Source organism: Lissotriton helveticus, chromosome 3_1 (genome assembly GCF_964261635.1).
Source record: "Lissotriton helveticus chromosome 3_1, aLisHel1.1, whole genome shotgun sequence".
Lineage (NCBI taxonomy): Eukaryota > Metazoa > Chordata > Amphibia > Caudata > Salamandridae > Lissotriton > Lissotriton helveticus.
In genome coordinates, this window is record NC_136061.1 from 270,098,180 (window position 1) to 270,120,307 (window position 22,128).

At 48.0% G+C, this 22,128-nt stretch overlaps 1 protein-coding gene across 2 annotated transcripts in view; it reads right to left on the reverse strand.

Moving 5' to 3' along the window:
- MRM1 (mitochondrial rRNA methyltransferase 1) overlaps positions 1-22,128 on the reverse strand; it is a 108,720-nt gene that overhangs the window by 41,320 nt on the left and 45,272 nt on the right. Inside the window, exons 2-3 of one of the 2 annotated variants that reach the window (XM_078679783.1) lie at positions 11,299-12,649; positions 8,552-8,645 (exon numbers count right to left, since the gene is read on the reverse strand). In XM_078679783.1, coding sequence (XP_078535909.1) covers positions 8,552-8,645; positions 11,299-12,623 — 1,419 coding nt within the window. In that variant the 5' untranslated portion in view covers positions 12,624-12,649. Of the gene's footprint in view, positions 1-8,551; positions 8,646-11,298; positions 12,658-22,128 lie in introns of both variants that reach the window. The other variant, XM_078679782.1, reaches the window with a different exon arrangement.

A 22,128-nucleotide genomic window follows, 5' to 3' on the forward strand; every position in this document is an offset into this window, starting at 1 on the left:
AGCCTGCCTCAACGCGGCCGCCCGGCTACTTACAGGCACCAGGACTTTCGACCACATCTCGCCCCACATGAAAGCACTGAACTGGCTCCCTCTAGAGGCCAGAATTCAGCTGAAACTTGCTGCATGCATTACACACAAGGCCCTATACACAAACTCCCCCGCCTATCTGGCTCAAAACTAGTGATATCTGGAGGAAGCAGGAACTCCCGGTCCACTAGAAACCTCCTACTCCAACCCGCCTCCTTTCAGAAAAATAGAACCTACAACAGGGCGTTCACCGGAGCAGCACCAAGAATTTGGAACACTCTCCCACCTGCCATCAGAAGAATCCCTTCTCTAGCACGTTTCAAAAACGAGGCCAAAACCTCTCTCCTGGGAAAATTCCTCGTCTAAGGCATACTCGCAACCGCTGCATTGCCGGACTAATCCAAGACTACCGCTTTCTCAGATCACCAACTCCTTACACCGAGAACTTAAGGGTCCTGCGGGATTACAAACTTTCTTCGTGATTGTAACCTTACATGTTGATCTTGTATATTTCTGCACTTTAAACTTTTCTTATTTGTAGCACTGTTTAGCATGTAAAGCGCTCTGATACCCTCACGGGTCAAGTTCGCACTCTATAAAACACAATAAATAAATAAAAAAATAAATAAGAGATTTGGAGGGTGCAACACGCAAGAGACAGGGAATATTCATTATTTTCCTCTATACACCAACTCCACACACGGCTAGACACCTTCCTGTGCTCTCCAATCTTTAGCGGCTCCATTATACACAGAGTATTTAGAGCGGACCATCTCCGATCACAGCCCATTACTGATGATTCACCAACTTCTTGGGTGTAGACCCTCAATCCCCATATGGAGACTTAGTCCCTCACTGTTAGAGGATGCCCTGTTTGAGGAATCCCTGTGTTCACTTATTGGAATGTTCTTCTTGGAGAATACACAGTCGGCATCATCTACCTTAGTGGAGTGTGAGGCATTTAAAGTAGTGTTGAGGGGCCATTGTATGGGGCAGACGGTCTGCGTACAGAGGGTACTCCGTCGTGAATTAACAACCCTAGATGACGAGTTGCGAACGCTAGACAATGTACAGGGTATAGATGGATAAGCCCACACTAACATCCAAGATACACAGTTTAGATGTATTGAAGCTCAGGAGAGGATAAGATGTTACGAACATAGGGATTACCTAGACAGAGTCCAAAAAGAGGAGGGGAAAGCCGGTGGTCTGTTGGCTTGGCTGATCAAGCCGGAGTCTAGAGGGACACCAATTACGCAGATTCAAACTGAAACAGGCGCCCCCGCATTCGACCTAGACAGAATTAACAACTTATTTAGAGGGTATTACGAATCGTTAATCGCTGCCGGCCCCCAAATCTGATCTCAGGGCCTTTTTGGACTTGCTGAGACTCCAGACATTGGATAGACAGGCCGAGAAGTCCCTGGGAGGACCTGTGACACTGCAAGATATCCAAGAAGCCAATGCGACAATGGCCACTGGAAACACTCCTGGCCCAGATGGCCTCCCAACAGAATTCTACACAAGATATATTACAGAACTGGCTCCACACTTGGTGACCCTGTATGCAGAGTTCTTGCGGCTTGGCCACCTGCCCGAGACCACACGTGATGCTATGGTAATCCCACTTCCAAAAAAGAAGACCCTAGGAGCCGGGGTGGTAGATTTTAGAGCCCTCTCCATGCTTAATATGGATTTTAAAATTCTTAGCAAAATGTTAGCACTCAGATTACTTCCACATATGAAGTCCCTTATTAAGGATGACCAGAATGGGTTTATCCCCACTCGCAACACTTCCTACAACTTGCATAGGCTGTACTCTGTGTTGTACCACCCTAGGGCGCAGTCTCTCGTGCATGCAGCCATCCTGTCGATTGACACGGAGAAGGCATTCAGCCCGATAAATTGGGATTACCCTCGAGGTAATGAAACACTTGGATGATAAACATAAAGGGACCCTGAACCTAAACAAAGGATAAAGGGGAACAACCCACCAGGGCGTTCAATAATATTAAGAACATGAACGGGAGGTTTTTGTATTTAATGTTTCACTGTTTCTATTGCTGGGCTTATATTTTGCTGTTAATGATAATAATATACTTTCTATGTTTTTGATACAATCTACTTGAACAAATGAATGTTTTTTTACTAAGAAATATACAAAAATAAAATGAATGTCTTTTTTATAAGAAATAAACAAAAATAAAATGAGTTGACACTGCACAGCTTTTTTGTGGGCAATTGTAATTTTTTGAATGTTCTAGTTCACGATAGTCTTGGGAACCTCCCGTTCATGTTCTTATTATTAATGAAACACTTGGGCCTTGGGGAATGGTGGGTGAAATCGTTGAGTTTGCTATATACACACACACATGTCCTACGTCACAAGTCCGAATGGGCAAAACCAAATTCACACAATATCAGATAGCCCCTGGCACGCGTCAGGTCTGCCCTTGTCCTGGCCATAGAACCTCTGGCGGCGAGGTTCCGAGAGGGGGGTCGGGAGGGGGCATAGGGCTGATAATAGGTAGGAGATCGTACATCATTTCTCTGACCTCCTGATGTATCTACACAAGGTTGTAGGGGGCTCGGATACAGCCCTGCGGCTTCTAGACGGTTTTGTGGGTAAAAAAGATTAAACATACCTGTTCCCGGTGGCTGGACCATTGCCCAAGCCCCCAGATTTACCGGTTGACCTAAATTGGACGCCCAATACATTCAAATACTTGGGCATTCAGGTCTTCCACTCGTTGGATGATTTGAGAGAGGGAAACCTGGATAGAGCGCTGAGGGCGCTCAAGTCCAATGTATACTTCTGGTGCACTTTGCGACACCCAATGATGGCTCGGATCTCCTCGACTCAAATGGTCATGTTACCCCGCTTTACTAATCTATCCGTTTTTATCCCAACGGGGTGGTTCCGACAACTAGATTTGCTACTTCAGGACCTAATATGGTGAGACTGAAGGCGAAGAGTCTCGCTGAAGACCCCGAGACGCCCCATGACGGGGTGGGGGGGGGGGGCACGGGGGGGACTAAAGGTGCCAGATTTTGAGCTCTACTTGTTGGCTGCTCAACTGAAATGGCCGACTCAGTGGCTGGAGGGTGTTAATGAAGAGGGGACGTTTTTTACGGAGCCTAACAAGCACCCCCATCTCTTACTAGCTAAAGTGTTGGACCCCACAACCAAAGGTCCCATACACTTCAATATTGCAGACAACTGCCCTGCAGTGCTGGAAGCGCTGCATGGCAAAGATACCAGAGACCCCATTGTATTCTCCAGTGTTACCCCTGGTGGGGCTGACCCATGGGGAGCCGCAGTCAATCATTTTGACAGACCAAGTAGTGGCGTGGACAGGAGCGGGACTTCATATGGTGGGCGACTGTTACCAAGAGAGGACCTCCTGCTCCAGTTTGTAACACTGATGGAGGAGTGTGTGGCCTCCCGCCGGGGCAGTTCCTGCAGTATGAGGTGCTGGCTCGAGCGTTTGGCCAGCTATGGGGGTTAGGCCAGAGATGAATCAGAAACTCAAAAAAGAACTGCACTCATTGGTCACCCTGGGCTCAGCTGGCCACCAAATGTAATGGTTGTATGCCACACTGCTTAGAACTTCTTACCCCACTAGGAGTCTTTCAGGACAGATGGGAACGAGTCCTTGACAGGGAATTAATGGACAAGGAATGGGGCAGGGTTTTGGAATCCCCCAAGAAGATTTCCCGCAAAACAAGGTTGAAATACACATAATTTAACTTTGTACATATGTTATATATGACACCTCACCGCTTATTTATGGCTTATGGAGGGGAGCCACGAGGATGTCCAATGTGTAATCAGTCTGATGCAGATTTTATACTTACGAATTGGGGCTGTGAGAGACTACAGAAATTCTGGACTGAAGTTATAGCCAAGATCAACACTACACTGGGGCGCGCTCTTACATTCACAGTAGAAACTGTCTGTTGGAGCTCTCCCCCCATCCACCCAAGCGTAAAGTGGGAAATAAATGTATGGACCTGGCCTTGGCGTTGGCCAACAGGAGAATAGCCATGACATGGAAATGAGCCACGGGACCGCTGATCCAGGTTTAGAACCATGATGTGATTATATGGGCTGGTGCAGAGGGTAGGGCCTTACAAAACGAAGAGGCAAAACAGCAGAGACGACACCCGATTGCTGAGCAATGGAAGAATATACTATTCACATGGGAACACCCAAGCTAACTAACAGTGAAGACGAAGGCAGCGAGGGTACAACAGTCTAAAACATAAGGGCTAACAACGACAGAACTGGAGCATATTTAGAAGGTAGGTAAAGAGATTGCTACTCCTTCCCTTGAAAAATAGACAAGCCAAGACATAGTGCAGACATTATATACATTGGCTCTTTCCGAGCACCAATAACTCCCCCCAGCCCTAGCTTACAAACATATGTGTAGACTCCTCTCCTGCTCTAGTTGAGTTATTAAAGTTTGTATGTTAACGGTTTTAAGGGGTGTAAATGGCTTCATAACACCCCCTGTTTCAATAATGCAATCTAATGAGTGTAAACCCCCAAATATACACAAGACTCTAACGTGCAGGACCTGTATACAGCAAAATACTATTTGGATATAGGAGGTAGAGAAATGCAATAAAAGATCCTAAGTGTACTTTACCGATAACCTTGTAACTAACCTCTAGACATTATTAAACCTCCCATGTGAAATGTTATCTGTTGTAAATTGCTGAAGAAACAATATATGAGTATATTGCGGCACAAAGTACTGTACACAATCAACATGCCAATAAACATACCTTAAAAAGAAAAACAAAGATTTACTCTATTTTTATTGTGTTGTGCCTTCACCTTATTTCTATTTTGGTACTAAATAAATACTTTATATAATGGCCAACTAAAGCCCGTCTGCTCTGTGTCAGGTTGATTTAGTGACTTTGAGCGTTCACCCGGACAAGGACTGTAATAATTCCCTGAGGTGGGTAGCCACCCCCCTAAACTAATAACTCAATTTCTTACAGTGGCCAACACCACTAGCCTTTGAGAGATCCATCCATGCCCTGGGGCCAGCTAGAGTTAATGTACCTTAACCCATCCTTGCAGTGATGTCAGGTGCCTGGTTATTCCAGCTGAGCATTCCTTTGCGTTGTCGCTTCTAGGTCCAGTGTCTGCTGAATAGTCTCTCCCATATGCACAGGTTTTAAGTGGGGATAGAAAGGTCTAGAAGCCAGGCACCCATGGGCATGGGTGCCACATCTTCGCTCAACCCCTGTGCCAACCCTCCTGCACAAAATTCTGGGCCATTTTAAGATGGCAACTTCAAATGGGAGCCTCGCTCTTTCCCCAACTGACACAGCTGCCTGATCCCCTTCCCCAAAACATCAAAGATGAATCCCTCCTAGGTTTAGCTCCAGAGGCCTGGCCTTCCTCCTTTGGTTCTGTGGGCCTGGGAGGTCCCTGCGTGGGTGCAGTGTGATAAGAGGATTACCAGTTGCAGGTTTCCTCCCCACCACTTCCTTTTCCAGAAACTGGGTCAAGCACGGTTGATCACTCTATTGTGTGTGGAGACCTATGATTCTCCTGCAGGCCAGAAGAGTAATTAACTTGGCCCTACGAGGGTGAGGGGAGGATGGGGGACAAAGGCCTGGAATCGGATTATGAGCTGAGCCATGGAAATATGAAAATTCTTAAAGTGGATAATGAATGTAAATATGACATAAGGGACTGTGGATTTAGACTCCGGAAGCAAGTTTTTACGGAGATTGATACCTAACCAAACTCTGTAGACCTAATTTGGGGGAATATTGTACTTTGGTGAAGCTTTCCTCTACAATTTGTAACTCAGTTTAGCACCATATATTTTCAGTAAGCACTACAGACCTACATTATGACTGCCCAATCGCATTATAAGTCCTACCTAAAGTCAGCACCAATTCCTGAAGGGTCCCTATTGTAACAGGCAACGCATGCGCTGATACCAGGTTGTGCAAGACTGTAATCTTATACGTGCAGCCTGCAGACAAGTGTGTTCTCACATGTTCATGTGTAATCAAAGAGCCTCTTTCCCCCTAGCTGAGCACAGAGGCCTTATATTAATAGTTGGACGCTGGAGGTTAAAACACTCAGTCCATCTCCACAACATTTACAGTGAGTGAGACTCACGGAGTGAGGATCACTCACAGCAAGTCGAAAAACGGGGGAGGCAAAAATCAAAAATCCAGGGGGGGTGGGGGGGAGATTAAACTAAATAGACGGAACACACTTTGCTAAAGGGCGGATATTGTTATTGACCTTTGATTACAACACCACCAACTACTTATCTGGTAGACATCTTTACCTCCCCTTACACTGACCCCCTTCTCCCTCTCCCCGCCTTCTGCTGCGCCCTGGTTACCCTCAATTCCAGAACCCTCTCTCTCTGATGACGGTACAAGTACTCTACCCTTCTCCATACCAAAGTATTTTATGACCAAGCTTAAAATCCCATCCTAAATCCCCTCCACTTTTCCACCCTCGCCATTGCAATAGCCTTAATAGTTCATCCCACCATTGTAACGTCCTTGAAACATCCCTCGCACTTGATGCTAGTCTTTCACACACGAGCAGTATCCACGAGTCATCATGAACTCCATAGCAATCTTCCTACCAACGTGCACTAATCGCAGTACGTTACTCGCACCTCCCACTCACCCCTTCCCTGAAGCGGTCGACAACAGCAGTTGCTCAAGTAGATGTGCAATTAATTTTTGGAAGCTGTCCATGGTCAATTCCCTCTAACCGAACTCATTTTTCCTTTTTGGTATCAATCATTTGGATAAAGAAGCCAAGAAAATCGAGTTTGTCTGTGTATCCCATTTTTGATAATCAGTGGGAAGGAAGTCAAGAAAATCAAAGAAGAACAGAGATACTGAATTTCGATGGGGAAGACCCAATATTATGGGTCCCGGAGAGGGGTAGAACTGTGGTCGCTGCAGAGATAGCTCAGTATTGTAGGAGTGTCTGCCCTGGTACAAGTAAACTGATTGGCAGGGCGCAGTAACCAAGTCAACTGACATCAGAGCCCTGCTTTAGAGACTGCAGATCTAGATGGCTCACCACATGTGCCGATGTCATGTCGCTCATAAGGCAGAGGATTTGAGATTGCAGCTCTTATAGAGCTCTTTAAGTAGACGTTAGTATGAGCGAATTTCTTCGAGAACAAGTTGGCTAATGGTCAGTACATTCGAGAGGAGAGCTGGGAAGGGGAAAGCTCAACCAGATATCATTGGCCATTTCTGAAGCCTCTCACAAGAGGCTTCAGCATGTAAAAGGGTCAAGGCGGCTCCAAGAGGTTCATACAGCCGCACAGGCAGAACATGCCCACAACAAAAGGACAATACTTGGCCTCCTCTTACCACACCAGGGGACCTGCTGTCATTTTCCAGCAGGCACTCTGGAGATCTCATCAAGCCCGGAGAACTCATCACAAGGCCACAATGTGGGCAGGATGTGACTGTACTAGAGAGGATTTCGAAGCAGAAGCTTCTCATCGTCACCAAAGACCAGCAGACACAGGGAAGCTGTGTACAGCAGGGGCTCCGCTGGTCTCTTCAGGCCAGACCCATAAAGTCAGGCAAGTCTTCCTTACAAATACTGAAGCCACTGGTGGTTGTGCAGATACTTTTTACTAATTCCTTATCCTTGCTAAGTTAAATGGCTAGGGCCAAGAGGGGACTGGCATGGATAGTGATCCCAGGCCCAGAGAGCTAGTAACAGACCTCCTTTGTTGTTGGCCACCTCCAAATTTGCATTACTGTTGTATTTTCATATGCAACATGTTCAAATTCATTAAGAAATGTCACCCGTTTGACACTTCACGCTTTCAATATGCAAAACTAGTGGTCTGTAGGTCCTGATGGATGGCATGAAGAGACTCAAATGAAGACCTAATTTCTGCTATGAAGAAATAAAGTCTAAAGGATTGTGTAAAATCAATAAAATACATGAAAAACTAGTAAATCTAAATTAACCGGGACAAAATCTAACTCCCCACACTCACTTACAATTACCATCTCTTCCAGTCAAGGTGGCACCAATTAAACATGGCAGCAGACAACACACAATTCATTATAATGTCTGTTGGGTGCTCGTGAATTGGCGCTTTGTTGGTTGCAATCACCAACCAACCACTGAGTCGGCCACTTACACATTTGTTTTGGGCACACTATAATGTGATGTAGTTCAAGTTAGCATAAGTGAGGAAAAACGTCCAAAGACGTTTTAAGACAGATGCGTCCAATGGAGGTCCAGGATGACCGAATCAATGCCATATTTTCTTAAAGTCTATGTAAACTAGTAGTTACGTTGAAAACCTGCCATGGATCAGGCCTTCCTGGACCTATGCTGGACATGACATGCATAAAGCAATGTGGTGATCAAACAGGACAATGCCTAGCGAACAGAGGATTCGCGGTTAAAAAGAAAACAGTGCACTTACAAAAAACAACCCAAGATCAAGTGGAATAGGAAGGAACCAAGTAAAATCAGTACCTGCAAGACCTCAGGGAGATTATCTACACCAAAAACCTCCAGAAGTTCCATTGTGCCTGCACTTGCTTTGCTTACTGTTGGAGTCAGGGCGCAGCTGTAAGGGAATGAAAACACACTGCATTGGAATTATTCAAAACGGGCTTGTCAATTGGCTGTTAAACCCTCAACATCAAAAAGCAAATAAGAAAAATAGATCAGCATTTACTTGGGGGGGGGGGGGGGGCGGAATCAATCCATAGTGGTCAATGACTTTCCTCGTAGAAGCATTTGTGGAAACATGTCACTATACAATAAACAGTATATCTGGCAACACACTGCTGCAGGGCACCTGATGCAAACTATTGCATTCCACCAAAGTCACACAAGTCGCCCAAGCAATCACGCGTTACATTAATTTTGCAGATCTTACCGGTCCCCTTGTCCTACCATTGGGTTGGGAGGAACTCTGCAGTCAAAGCAGACCAGACACATGAGGAGACAGACACTCCTGCTAAAATATTGTCGTAGGCCACAGGGAAACATATAGCTGATGATCATATTAAAAGTGCTGCTTTAATAGATAAACCCACTGTACTGTATTAGTTTAATCTTCAAAAACCTCACCAGCCTCTGTTATTGATGTTCACTTTCAGAGTTTCAAAGTGGGTGCTCGGCTATTGCCCCTTGGTGTCATGGCTGCCTACAACAGCATATTCACTGAATGCAGTAACATCACGGATTCCTGAAGTGAAAGATTGTGTGTGCACAAGCACCCAACAACACTGGTAGCTTTGCACTCTGGCCAGCATTAGCAGCCAAACTGAAAGTCAAGGCTGGGATTACTTTTTACAGTGCAAACAGGTCAAGGCCTTTGAAGGCTGGTCTTGCACGTTTATAAATGTTCTGAAGGCCAGGGTGGAGGAGTTTCCAAAGGGAGGCTTGGCGCAGAGTGCTATGGACCTGATCTATCAAAAGATTTTACCCATTCTGTGTCTATGAAAACACACAATAGTACATAAGCTTTTTCGTATCAGTGCTATAGCACTTGTAGTCAGAGCTTCACTAAGGCAGAATGAAGGATAGCATTCTTTCATAAAGGGAGTCTAGTAGCTCGACTAATACAAAAAGTCACACACTCACCTCTCAAAAGCAGAAATACATCCTGAAACCTTTTTTTCCTAATTTAAAAGCCTGTGCTCCCTAGGGTTGTAAGGACTTACTGCGGGTCTACATGCATTTTACCTAAAATATAAGGGGAATTCAGAGAAACCTACAAGCCACACAATTCAGTCACAAACTGCCGCCAAATACTTAATCTATACAGAAAATAAAACTAATTTTTACGATTAATGTATCATTCAGTTTCTGCTATCACAAGATTTTTTGGGTGGACCAGATCCTCCCAAATTTAAAAAAAATGCCAACACAATAAGAAAGCCCAATTATCTTAGCTAGATTCAAACTCCCACATTTTGCCCGAGATAGCACTCATCTTTCCTCGTAATATAAATCATTTTCAAAAACCATAGGGCCAACGACACAATCTGGGAGTCTGTATTGACACTAAACACCAGAAGAAACTCTTTCACAAATAAGAACATTAAAACAAAACGCTAGCTGTACAGGCGTAATGTGACCACCACACTCCTGGATATTTCCAATACATGCCTCCCATACAATCTATGTGGAAAATGTTGGCTCTGTTGGGTGCAGATTTGATTCTAGGTTTATTGAATAATAATTTATTATTCTTATTATTGAGTAAACATTGAATCAATTCTGTACCCGACAGATTAAATATTTTCCACATTCTTGTACACCCAGGTTCTGGGGGCACTGGGTCACCCCATTACACTAGATGTATCCTATACAATCTAGGCAGATGTTTGACTAGTACTATCTGTCTCTATCCCTAAGACGGCCCGGGCACCAGTAAGTACTAAAAGCAAGAGCCCTAGGATGGAGCTTCCTCAGCCATTCTTGTCAAAATGATCTCATCAGTTGAAGACTGACAGAAACAACCCTGGACATCCAAGTTCACTTGTACAAAACATCTTTCATGTCACACCTAGACACTACCACCGCACATGCGGATTCCTTTCTCGCCGGGTCGCATCACCGAAATCATCTGACTTTGTACTAAGGGAGACATCCATCTCACATGCTGAATCACTTTTTGTCGGGTCGCATCACCGAAAGCACACGGATCTCCATCTCCGTATCCCTCCACACCATGAGAAACATTGCTGCTCTTGAGCTAAAAAGCACCTACCATAGGCCATAACCTACTGTAAGTTTCAACCACTGCAGTTCTGATATTGGCATCTAATGCACAATTAAAAGATGCACTGTTCGTTTTTCAGGGCTTAGAACATAATTTAGGTTGTTTTCAATAACAAATCACATGAGCCTTATCTTACTAGGACGTTGCACCAGGGATGAATAATAGGCATTATATTTGGAGGCAGGAAAGAACGCTGGTCTCCATCATATAGAATAAGACCACCAAATTATGCAACTATTTTTTAATGCATTCCTATCATTCTCCACTGAATAATTTGTTGCATGCTGGCACCTGGAAGACAGTTGTATCTGTTTTTTCAACTAACAGAAGGACTCACAGGGTCTTGGCTAAAAGTGTCCCAGAAATAACCACTTTTTCTGGTTCATCACTATCATCACTCTGATGCGATTGTTCAAGCTCTTTATCTGCCCACTTCAGTACTGCTGGGGAAAGAGATCTTTATATTTAGAAAAGATAAACATACCTGTTTGTTAGGCTTGACAGTACTCTAGTCACTCCCAGAAAGTAGGCAGTGCGGAGAATGGCCCCCACGTTCATCGGATCCTGCATGCCCTCCAGCACCAGCCACAAGACCTGCTTCTCAGGGCCAACAAGCTCACTCTCCGCCACACCTTGCTGTTCTCCATCCAACCGTTCGTAGCGGAGAGGAGTCACCTCCATGCACACACCCTGGTGGACCCGGTCCTTGCAAAGAGAATCCAGTATATGCCTTTTCACGTGGTGCACCGGCACCCCGCGGGCCTCTGCCTGCTCAAACATCTCTTGGATTTCAGGCCTCTGTGGTTTCAGGGTTGATTTGAGGAACAAGTTCAAGAAATTTCGTCTGGACTGGGAGAGGGCTAGGTGACAAGGAGCCACACCAAACAAGATCTCCGAGCCTTCACTTAGCTCGAACGGAGCTGGCTTTTGCGGTCTGTAAGATTTTTTCACAGGGTCATCATCTCTCAGATACTTCAATTCTGAAGTATTACCTCTGTCCACCTGAAATGAGCCCTTTCCGGGTCTTTGCATCCTTTTATTCTCCCTGGGTAAAAAGTGCTCCTCTTCATCCTCTTCTTCACCATCTACCACCTTCGGGTGATGTCGAGATTCATGTGGAAGACGACTCTCATAACTATTTCTGCTGGAAACCCTCTCAGTCCTTTTTCCACCAGATGACCATGGTTTTTTCACAGAGTCTTCATCTCTCAGATACCTCAGTTCTGAAGCATAGCCTCTGTCCACCTGAAATGACCCTTTTCCAGGTCTTTGCATCCTTTTATTCTCCCTGGGCGAAAAGTGCTCCTCTTCATCCTCTTCTTCACCATCTACCACCTTCGGGTGATGTCGAGGTTCATGTGGCAGAGGACTCTCATAACTATTTCTGCTGGAAACCCTCTCAGTCCTTTTTCCACCAGATGACCAGGGTTTTTTCACATAGTCTTCATCTCTCAGATACTTCAGTTCTGAAGCATTACCTCTGTCCACCCGAAATGACCCTTTTCCAGATCTTTGCATTCTTTTATCCTCCCTGGGCGAAAAGTGCTCCACTTCATCCTCTTCTTCACCATCTACCACCTTCCGGTGATGTCGAGGTTCATGTGGCAGAGGACTCTCATAACTATTTCTGCTGTAAACCCGCTCAATCCTTTTACCACCAGATGACCAGGGTGGGGCTGAAGGCTTCACTTTCATAGAAAAACACCTGACTGCATCATAATGGATTCTGGGGTGAGTTGCAAGCGAAGTTCTGGCCATCCTCCAAGGAACTGAGCCAAAAGCGCACAGCTTGACTAGTACAGAGGCCATAGTTTTTTCAGTCTTCCACTTGAGCACTGTAAATCTACAAGAATAAGTATTATTAGTACCAAACAAGCAATTTAGGTTTATCATCATGAAAGTTTAATTTTAGACAAACATTCGAAACATATACAGTATGAGAAAACAGACAATATACACAATTGATATTTTTTTTAAAAAACATAAAACTATCAATAGGGGACACTACACCTACCAGAAAGCATTATTCTGTATAAAACAATATATTGAAAAGCCCCATATATGACATTTTCTTGTCTGAACATAAAAAGTGAGGTTGCCTTTTACAGTTTCTGCAGACACAGACACTCAAATTCTACACTGCGGACGGCTTAAACAATGTAGAGGACAGCTGTCCTTTGTGGCGGCGTTCCATAAATTACTGGTTACAAAAGACTGTATGGGCCTGATTACAGGTATAGGTGCTATTTATCGCACTCGATAAGTAACTATACCACGCAAAGTATTTACTGGATGAGATAAATACCACCCATCATCAGTTTGTGGGGAATAACATGAGCATATTGGTGTTTGACACACCAAAATTCACATGAAACGATAAATACTGTTAGTTTTCCCCCAGTTTAATTTCGGCAGGTTTAACCTGCCTAAATTTAAAGAAGGCATTCAACGCATCTGATAATTATCAGATACGTTAAATACCTTTCAACTCGTAATTCCGATCCATGAGTAAACAGGGCTTTATGAATGGGTCGCCTTATATGTGTCGGAGATGGGAGGGGCCATCGGTCACAAAGGCGAACCTTCTATTATGACCAGTTAAATGCTGGACAAAAGCTACATTTTTCAGGCAAAAATTCTGATCAAGGGATATATTTCACAGACAATCCAGATGAGACCACCCAATCATATAAACAAGACAAGAATATAGGCGATGGGGGGGGGGGGCGTGGCCAACAGCATGGCCGGTTAGGACGCATACCCTCGCAGCTCTGGAGAGCTGATCTTTATCCGACGTTACCATCACCGAGAAGACTCCCGATTTCTCACCTGGTGATTTCTCACCTGCTAGACAACCGATGCTCCAGACACTGTCCGGTGCTCGTCGCTGGTGCTCCCAAGTCCAGTCCTGCCAAGCGTCACGCAACACGTGTGACGCCCACGCATTTCAGTGCGGTGATCCGCATCACCGCACTGAAATGAAATGTCACGCATCATGCTGCCAGGCGAGCCAACGGTGTCTGTCACTGTGCCCGTCAGTCACTGTGGCTCTCTCTGCTGCTCGAGGTGCTGCCTGTGTCCCAAACAGTTAACAGCACAGACTCCCTGCGCAGCTCTTAGCCGGCGCTACAATGTATCGAGTACCGCGTCATGTCCGGCCGCCAGGAACACAGGAAGTTAGTCGGCGGGGGAAAATCTGGAGTGAGCGTGCAGGCTGCTTCAGTTGCTCACACTCACAGCCTCTCATCCATCATGGCTGTTGGCACCAGGCCGGCCGGGCCGGCCGCAGGGGGGTCCTGACCGTCGGCCGCATCATGTGCAGCACGAGCCCACAGCCGGCGAATGTCTCTGGGCTGGCGCGGCCTCTCTACCAGCACAGGCTCAGTTCAAATAGATGCCTGCTGCATTGAAATTCCCGCGCGGCCCAGGCCTGACGTCATTGTCAACACCAGATAGTGACACCCGCCGCCGGGTTGGGTCTGCCTGTGGTTGCGTGATGATTGAGAGCGATGTGACCTCATGTCCTGGTCTATGAAGCACCACAAATGAGAGCTGCAGTATTAGCGCACGACCACGACGACGTGCGCAGCTTCTGGCAGTTGAGGTACGTGGTTCTCATGTTGGCGCTAGTGTGTTATAATGTAAGAACACCCGAAACAGCGGCCGTTATAACAGTGACATCGCTTCAGTGGCCAATGGCTATGGGAATACTTATTAGGGAGGTGCTGCAAAATGGCCGGGTGTCGTGTGGCATTTCAATATTAGCTGCAGTTGCAGTGTGCACGCAGCACTGCTTGCAATACCGCGGGGCAGTACATACCGCGGTCGAGCCGGGCCCTCTCAGGCCCACCCGACCCTCATTAGCACCGTGACCTGTTAATTTAGACTCGCCATGGAAAGTTTGCTGCCTGTAGGGAGCTGCTCGCCGCTGGCTTTCGGCTGGGGTTAACTTAATCCGCCCGCGGTGCGGATCAACAACTGTGAGTGAATAAATGGTGTCATGTGCCACATAGATTGAGCCTGGCCCGGCTCGTAGAGGTAAGCGCTGGTATGTTTTTCACTTTATTCAGCATCACAATAATCCCAGATCAGAACTAGTTGTGATTAATCAAACCCAGCACTGTCGGGCCTTCCCACCACAGGCTTTCCTTATGTGTTCTTCGAATGTGAAAGAGAACAACGTGATCCGGATCATTATCCGAACGGCAGCCCCCACACACAGATCTGGTGGTACCTCGCCGTCATTTTTTAAAAATGCTGGCATGGCACCACAGACAGTCATTGCTATGCACTACTGACTAGTAAGTAGGGCAAAATTCCAGGCGGAAAGCAAACGGGCAGTTTGGTTCTTTTTACCAAGCTGCCCTACCCTGTCCCTGCCTCTAAACTTAAGTGGTGTTGGTAGGGTGTTTTTCCCACTGCGTCGCAATTACCGAAAGACCTCCTGACAGTCAGTAGAACTCCACCTCCAAACAATTTCAGTCCCAGGCAGCCGGGCTGACTCAGAGAGCAGATCGTTCTCCTCGGAGGTCAGTCTCCTCTGCAGCAAAACCAGCAGAGCGTTTTGGGCTGTAACTGGCAAGTTCTCATGAGTGTTAAACGATTGCTGAAGAATAACTAACACTGTAAAGGCAATCTATGACACCAACGCAGCACCTGGTTACATTTCACACATTTTACTCTGTATGCATTCCCGAATACTATTTCCTTTTAATAACTATTATGTTTCTGTAGATTTTAAGAACACTCAGACAGGACGTGCTTATTGACAATTTCTGAGAGATGTTGAAAGAGAAAGAATTAAAGTGCATAAAGAGTGAGAACCTGCAGAGGACAGTATAAATGGAAAAGCGTGATGGATTCAAGCACTCTGAAGACTGTGTTGCATATCTGGCTATAGTAATAGAAACTCATGCGGAAGTGCCTCTCGAAGTGCCACTCATTCACACAATGAAAACATAAATATCACACATCAGCAATAATACAAATGGGCAGCTATGTAAAGTTGTATTTAAGAATCATGTCTGGCCCTTTGCAAAATGTTAGAATGAGAACAGGAAGCTGGTATTTTTCTTGTGGGTGGGAGAGATGCAGAAGGGTTATGATTGTCAGAGTAGTTTCAACAACAAGCTGACCCATGCTATAAAATGTGCTTTTTAGGCTAGCATGCGGTCGTGAACAGATCATCTTCTGAGCAGCAGCAGTGCCTGCCAGCCTGCAGTCACACAGTGTGTGTCTGGTTAGTGCCCTTCCATTTCTGGTGCTGTGCAGCAGTTCTAAGATCTTCTTAGAGTTTCTCGTTGCTCAAATGGGTATAATCTCTGATATTTGTATGTGCCTCTCATCTTCATTGCTTGATTTTTGCCCGCGAGATAGTGTCACTCATGTGCGCTGAAATGTCACTCATAATTACACTGGAATTATGAAAATGTCACACATAGTAATCTGAAACCTTGGCAGCTATGCAAGTCAGCAAACAGCGAGGAAACGACTGCCCGAGTCCCGGCTCTGATGTGAATGGTGAGCCCAAGATGGCGGCAAGCCGCTGAATCGTAGCGGAAGCCCTGGGCCTGGCACGTATCACACTACGACCAGCACGGGGGAACCTGGCCTTACTGTCTGGCGGCGGAAGAGCGGCCGGGCCCTAGGGAGGCTACGGAACGGCCGGGTAAACGGCCTGAGGACCGCAAACGGCGGGGAAACTTGGACGGTACCCCGGAGGTACCGCACAGCTCGTGAACGGCCGGAGAGTGCGGCTGGCCCCAGACACCCACGGGCGGCGCTGTGAGGCGGCGAAGGTGAGCGGCAGGGCCCAGGCAGGCACATGGAGGCCACGGGAGACTGCGGATGTGACAAGGGTCCGGGAGAAGCCAAACTGGAGGCAGGCAGACGGGCGACCCGGTGGAGCGCCCTGGGGGCACGATACGGCGCAACCTCACAGGCGGCAATGCGGCGCCAGAGATAAGGCCCCAGAGGGAAGATACGACACCCCCACATTAGGCGGCCGCCTTACAGTCACAGTAGGAGAGGTCCCCCAGAGGCGCCAGAGCGGGGTCTGGAGGTCCACCCAGTGCAGCCGAACAGTACACCACCAACTTAGAGCGCAGACCGCCTGAAGACCGAGGACTGGGCCTGCAGGCGTTGACCGGCAGAGCCACAGAAGAGGCGGTAGGTGCCGCAAAACCAGACCCTTACGCTGCGGACAACGCCTTGGGAGGCCCCGGACGCCAGGGGGCGGGGCAGGGTCGTGACAGGGGCTGCATTACCAACAAGAGGCAAAGGACACAGAACTCTGTCTTTGGGGAGCCCCGGTGGTCGGTGTTAGGCGAACGACACACAGGGCAAGAGAAAGGTGGACAGTGACTAAGGCCTACGACACGTGGACCGCCCACTACAAGAGCACGGAGGGGACTGTCCCCTGCTTTGAAGACGACCCACAGGGAGACATTGTGGGACAAGCCGGAATACCATACTGGCGACCATCCCCACGGAATCCGCCGTGGGACTGCAGACGTAGCTCTGGTCATGCAGCTGGACATACGTGAGGGCTGACGCTGCAGGTGGGCACGCAGAGCAGCTGTACGCACAACACCGATCGAGGCTCTCGAGATGGGGAAAAAAGACCCGCCCCCAAACCACCTCGCCAAGAAACGATGGACCGCTATGCCGCGCCCTACAACCGTGCCGAGTCGGCCCCCCCGAACCCACGCTCGGACACGGAACGCCTACTGGGAGCCATACAAGCATCGAGAAAAGATACACAGGCGCAGCACTGGAAGTCAAAATCGGGGAAGTGGGTTCAGAAGTCACGTTGCTCAGACAAGACTTTCGCAATCTGACCGAAAGGGTGACCACGGTGGAAAACAGAGTAAGTGAGACTGAGGACTCCCTCTCCACCCTCAAAAGGGACATGGCGGAACTGCAAACATACCACCGTCAACTGCAATGGAAGGTGGATGATGCTGAGAATAGGGCCCGGCGGAACAACCTACGCTTCGTGGGCTTTAGGGAAGGAATCGAGAAGGACGACATGGTGGCGTTTCTATACTCATGGATAAAAACAACCTTCCCGACGACACAATACTCCACCTGTTTCCTGATTAAAAGAGTCCACCGCGCGCTGTTGGCGAAACCACCAGAGGGGGCACGGCCGCGTCCAGTTATCGCAAGATTCTTTAACTTTGCTGACCGAGACTTGCTTCTGAGAGAGGCTAGGAGAAATACGACTCGAGAATGCACATATAATGATATTCCCGGACTACAGTCAAGAGGTACAAAAACAGAGGCGCTCGTTCGACCCTGTGAAGGTCAAGCTGTGAGAACTCCATCTTCAATATATGCTGCACTTCCCGGCGAAACTCAAAGTGATTTACAAGGAAAAGATACACTTTTTCACACACCCGGACGATGCTTGGCAGTGGCTAGAAGAATGCCCTGCGCCCCGGAGAGCAGAGGGCGATACACGTGAGGGGGTTGCCTCGCCTCCTGCTGGCGGATCCCAGTGGGGCCAGCCCAAGACTCAAAGGCGGAGAGGCTTGAGACATGGAAGAAACCTACAGTCGACACCATATCCTCCTCGGGAAGCGACGAACAGGCAGCGGAAGGACTCGGTCTCACTGGGCAGAGACGGTGCGGAGGGGTCCAGATTTCGCTGCTTAGAGAGGACGGCGAGATCCGAGGGAGAAGAAGAACTGGAGGGCCAAACCTCTGGTGATGAAGTGCCAGAGGCTCCATCCCTGCATCCCTTGGTAGTAGCCATCCACGAGATGGAGCAGGACAAAACCCAACGGTCTGGAAGCACGCAGGGTGATACCCAGGACTCCCACTCTTGACCTGGGATAACAACGGTGACGAAGATTCCAGCTCGTGTTCGAACTGCACGCAAGTTACAAGCAACCTCCGTTTTTCACTGTTATTTTGAGGGGACAGATGTGTTTTATGCTTCATTCCTAGGTTGTTGAAGAGTTTTGTAGGGGTGTAGTTGTGGGGGGGGGGTGCGACAGACCTTCCTTCACCAGAAAGTCTAGAGGCAGAATGGGTAGCTGATGGGGCTGAACGGGGAGGGCGGTGGGGTGGGGGGGAAGTTGGGGAGATGATCACGTTTATTGCGGAAGGGGGGGAAGGGAAGTTTGTTTTACCATGTCATGTCGAGCATACAAGCACATTTCGCAACGACACTCACCATAAGACGCAAGAAGCCACCAGACCTCATTTCTCGATATGCTCATGGGTGCCCAGGAAAGAGAAATTGTATCTAGAGAAGGCTTTAAAGGTGCTGACCTGGAACGTCAATGGTCTGGGCTGTAAGATCAAGCGGGGACTGGTTAATAATTATGTGAAAAGATCCGGGGCTGATGTAATACTACCCCAGGAAACGCATCTGCAAGGCACTAACTGTGCCTTTTTGGCAAGGGGACAATATAGAGTCCTGGCGCATTCAGGGTTTACCTCAGGCTCCAGAGGAGTGGCGATCCTGATTAGAAAGCACCCACCTATGACCATAGCGCAGGTGTGGACAGACCCACAGGGAACATATGTAGGAGTACGCGGACAGTGGGGGAGGAAGGAATGCACATGTTTCCGCCTACGCCCCGGCCACACTTCAGGCAGGCACACTAAGGGGAGTTTCTAACATTATCATTAATACAGCAGATACAATTCAAATCCTTGGTGGAGACTTCAATGACGTAATGAACCCCATAATGGATAGGACAGGTGACCGTGATAGGCCGCGAAGTGTGACACCGCTAGCCAAATCCATGACTGCGCTAGGTCTACTTGATGTCTGGAGATGGCTCCACCCGGACGTCAAGGCATACTCCTTCTCCGGTACACACAAAGTGTACTCCCGCCTAAACTACATTTTTATGGCGCGACAGACGCTGCAGGTATCGGACACGGCTGAATACTGTGCACGTGGCGTGTCCGACCACTCTCCACTGTTTTTAGAGGTAGGTAGGAAGAAGAGAGAGGGGCCCAAGACACTCAGACTATCGGCTTGGGACCTACAAAATGTAGAACTCCTCAAGGGCCTGAGAGCGGACGTGAAGGTATACCTGGCTGAAAATATAGGCTCGGTGGACTCACGGGTAGTCCTTTGGGAGGCGCTTAAAGTGGTACTCCGAGATAGGGCACAATGTAGACTGGCGGAGGATAGGAAAAAAGTCCAGGCTGAGATTCGGGAACTGGAAACACTGATACGGATGATTGAAAGCGAACACCTAATAACCAGGGACCCAGGGAAACTGCGGCGTCTCTCCAATCTGCAGGTCCAGTATAGGCAATTAGTGACAGGGGAAGCGAAATCACAGGTGCTGGCGACCTTACACCAGCTATACGATGTGGGAGACAAATCCAGGAGGCTCCTCGCATGGCTCAGCAGGAAGGCAAGGGACGACCGGTGGGTGGAAAAGGTGAAAGATGGTCAAGGTGAATGGGCAAGTACAGATGACAGGATAGCGGATACATTCGCTGAGTTTTATAAAGCCTTCTATGCAGCGTGAGAACTAGGGTCGAAGGAGGACGCATTGCAATATATGGCGAATATCAACCTCCCGGAGCTGGAGGAGGCTGACCAAAAAGATTTAGAGACCGATATAACGGAGGAGGAAATTAGGACGGCACTGACCAGGCTCCGCACGGGAAAGGCCCTGGGCCCCAACGGCTTCCCGACAGAATTTTTCAAGAAAACGGCGGATCTCTTGACCCGTCAATTACTGGGCCTCTTCCTAGATGCTGAGATGGAGGGACAGTTCCCGTTAGATCTCAGACAGGCCACGATTGTCCCAATCCACAAGCAGGGGAAGCCGGCCGATGATTGCTCGTCCTACCGCCCCATCTCCCTCCTAAATGTAGAGGCGAAATTATATGCAACGATCCTGGCTCTCCGCCTGCGACGGGTAATAACGGGGCTGGTACACCTTGACCAAACAGGGTTCATTCCGGAGAGGGTGACTAGATATAACCTGCGGCTGACCCATAAATGGCTCAGGGAGGTGGGGAGCAGGACGGAGCCGCACTGGTTTTTATCTCTAGACGCAGAAAAGGCGTTTGATGCTGTCCACTGGCCTTTTCTAGAGGGAGTACTAGAATGCATGGGATTTGGACTCAAGTACAGGCTTAAAATTGGTCTACTGTACACCGGCCCCAGTACTAGAGTCAGGGTGAACGGGACACTCTCGGAGGCCTTTCCTATACAACGGGGCACCAGGCAGGGATGCCCCCTGTCCTCCCTCTTGTTTGCCCTCACTATTGAAGTCATGGCTTGCGCGGTTAGACAGAACGTAGGGATTACGGGGTTTCGGATAGGGCAAGCAGATAAAACTGACGAAAAACTGTCCCTATACGCGGACGATGTCCTGCTTTATATTACACAACCGGACAGTACTATACCGGCCCTGTTTGCCGAACTGGATCGGTACGGAGCCATGTCTGGGTACCAGATCAATTGGCATAAGTCGACGCTCTATGACCCCCAAGGGCGGGATGAGTGGCCCACGTTACCTGAGAGACTGCAGACTACTACAGAGGGATTTATGTACCTAGGGATATTTGTCACTACTGACGGTAACCTTTCCTACAAACGCAATATTAACCGTATTGTACGCAACTTTACTGAAGACGCAAACAGATGGCAATCGCTTCCCCTGACGATACTTGGGCGGGCAGCCATGTTTAAAAGGATCTCACTTCCAAGATTCTTATATGCACTCCAGAATGAATACTTCCCACTGAAATGTAAGGTCTTCTGGGATATTCATGCGGAACTGAGGTCCTATTTATGACTGGGTAAGCAACCTAGAATAGCGCTTTCGACCTTACAGAGACACCAATATGATGGGGGAAATTTCATTGCCCGGCCTGGAGGCCTACTATTGGGCGGAACACCTGGCACCTCTTAATGACTGGCTACATGCACCTGCCACACACCCCACCTATGCACTGGAAAGGCACACTATGGGTACCCGCACATGTCTTTACTATATATATGGAAGAAAGAGGCAGGCCAGATTACTGCCGGCTACTAAAATCACACTGGGAGCATGGAAGAGGTCGACAAAGGCAATTCAGTGGGAACACAAACCAACAAAGGAAACTCCGCTGTGGGACTGTACCTGGCTAAAGGAACTTAATAACTTGAAGGGGTTCCGGGGACGGGACGCCATAGGCATCTCTACGCTAGGAGATGTAATTAAAAAAGGGGCACTGCAATCCTTCCCGTCATTGCAGAGGGAAATTGGGCTCCACCGATCCCAATTCTTTAAATATATGCAGCTGCGGCATGCTTGGAGGGCAGAAGTGACGTTGATGGAGG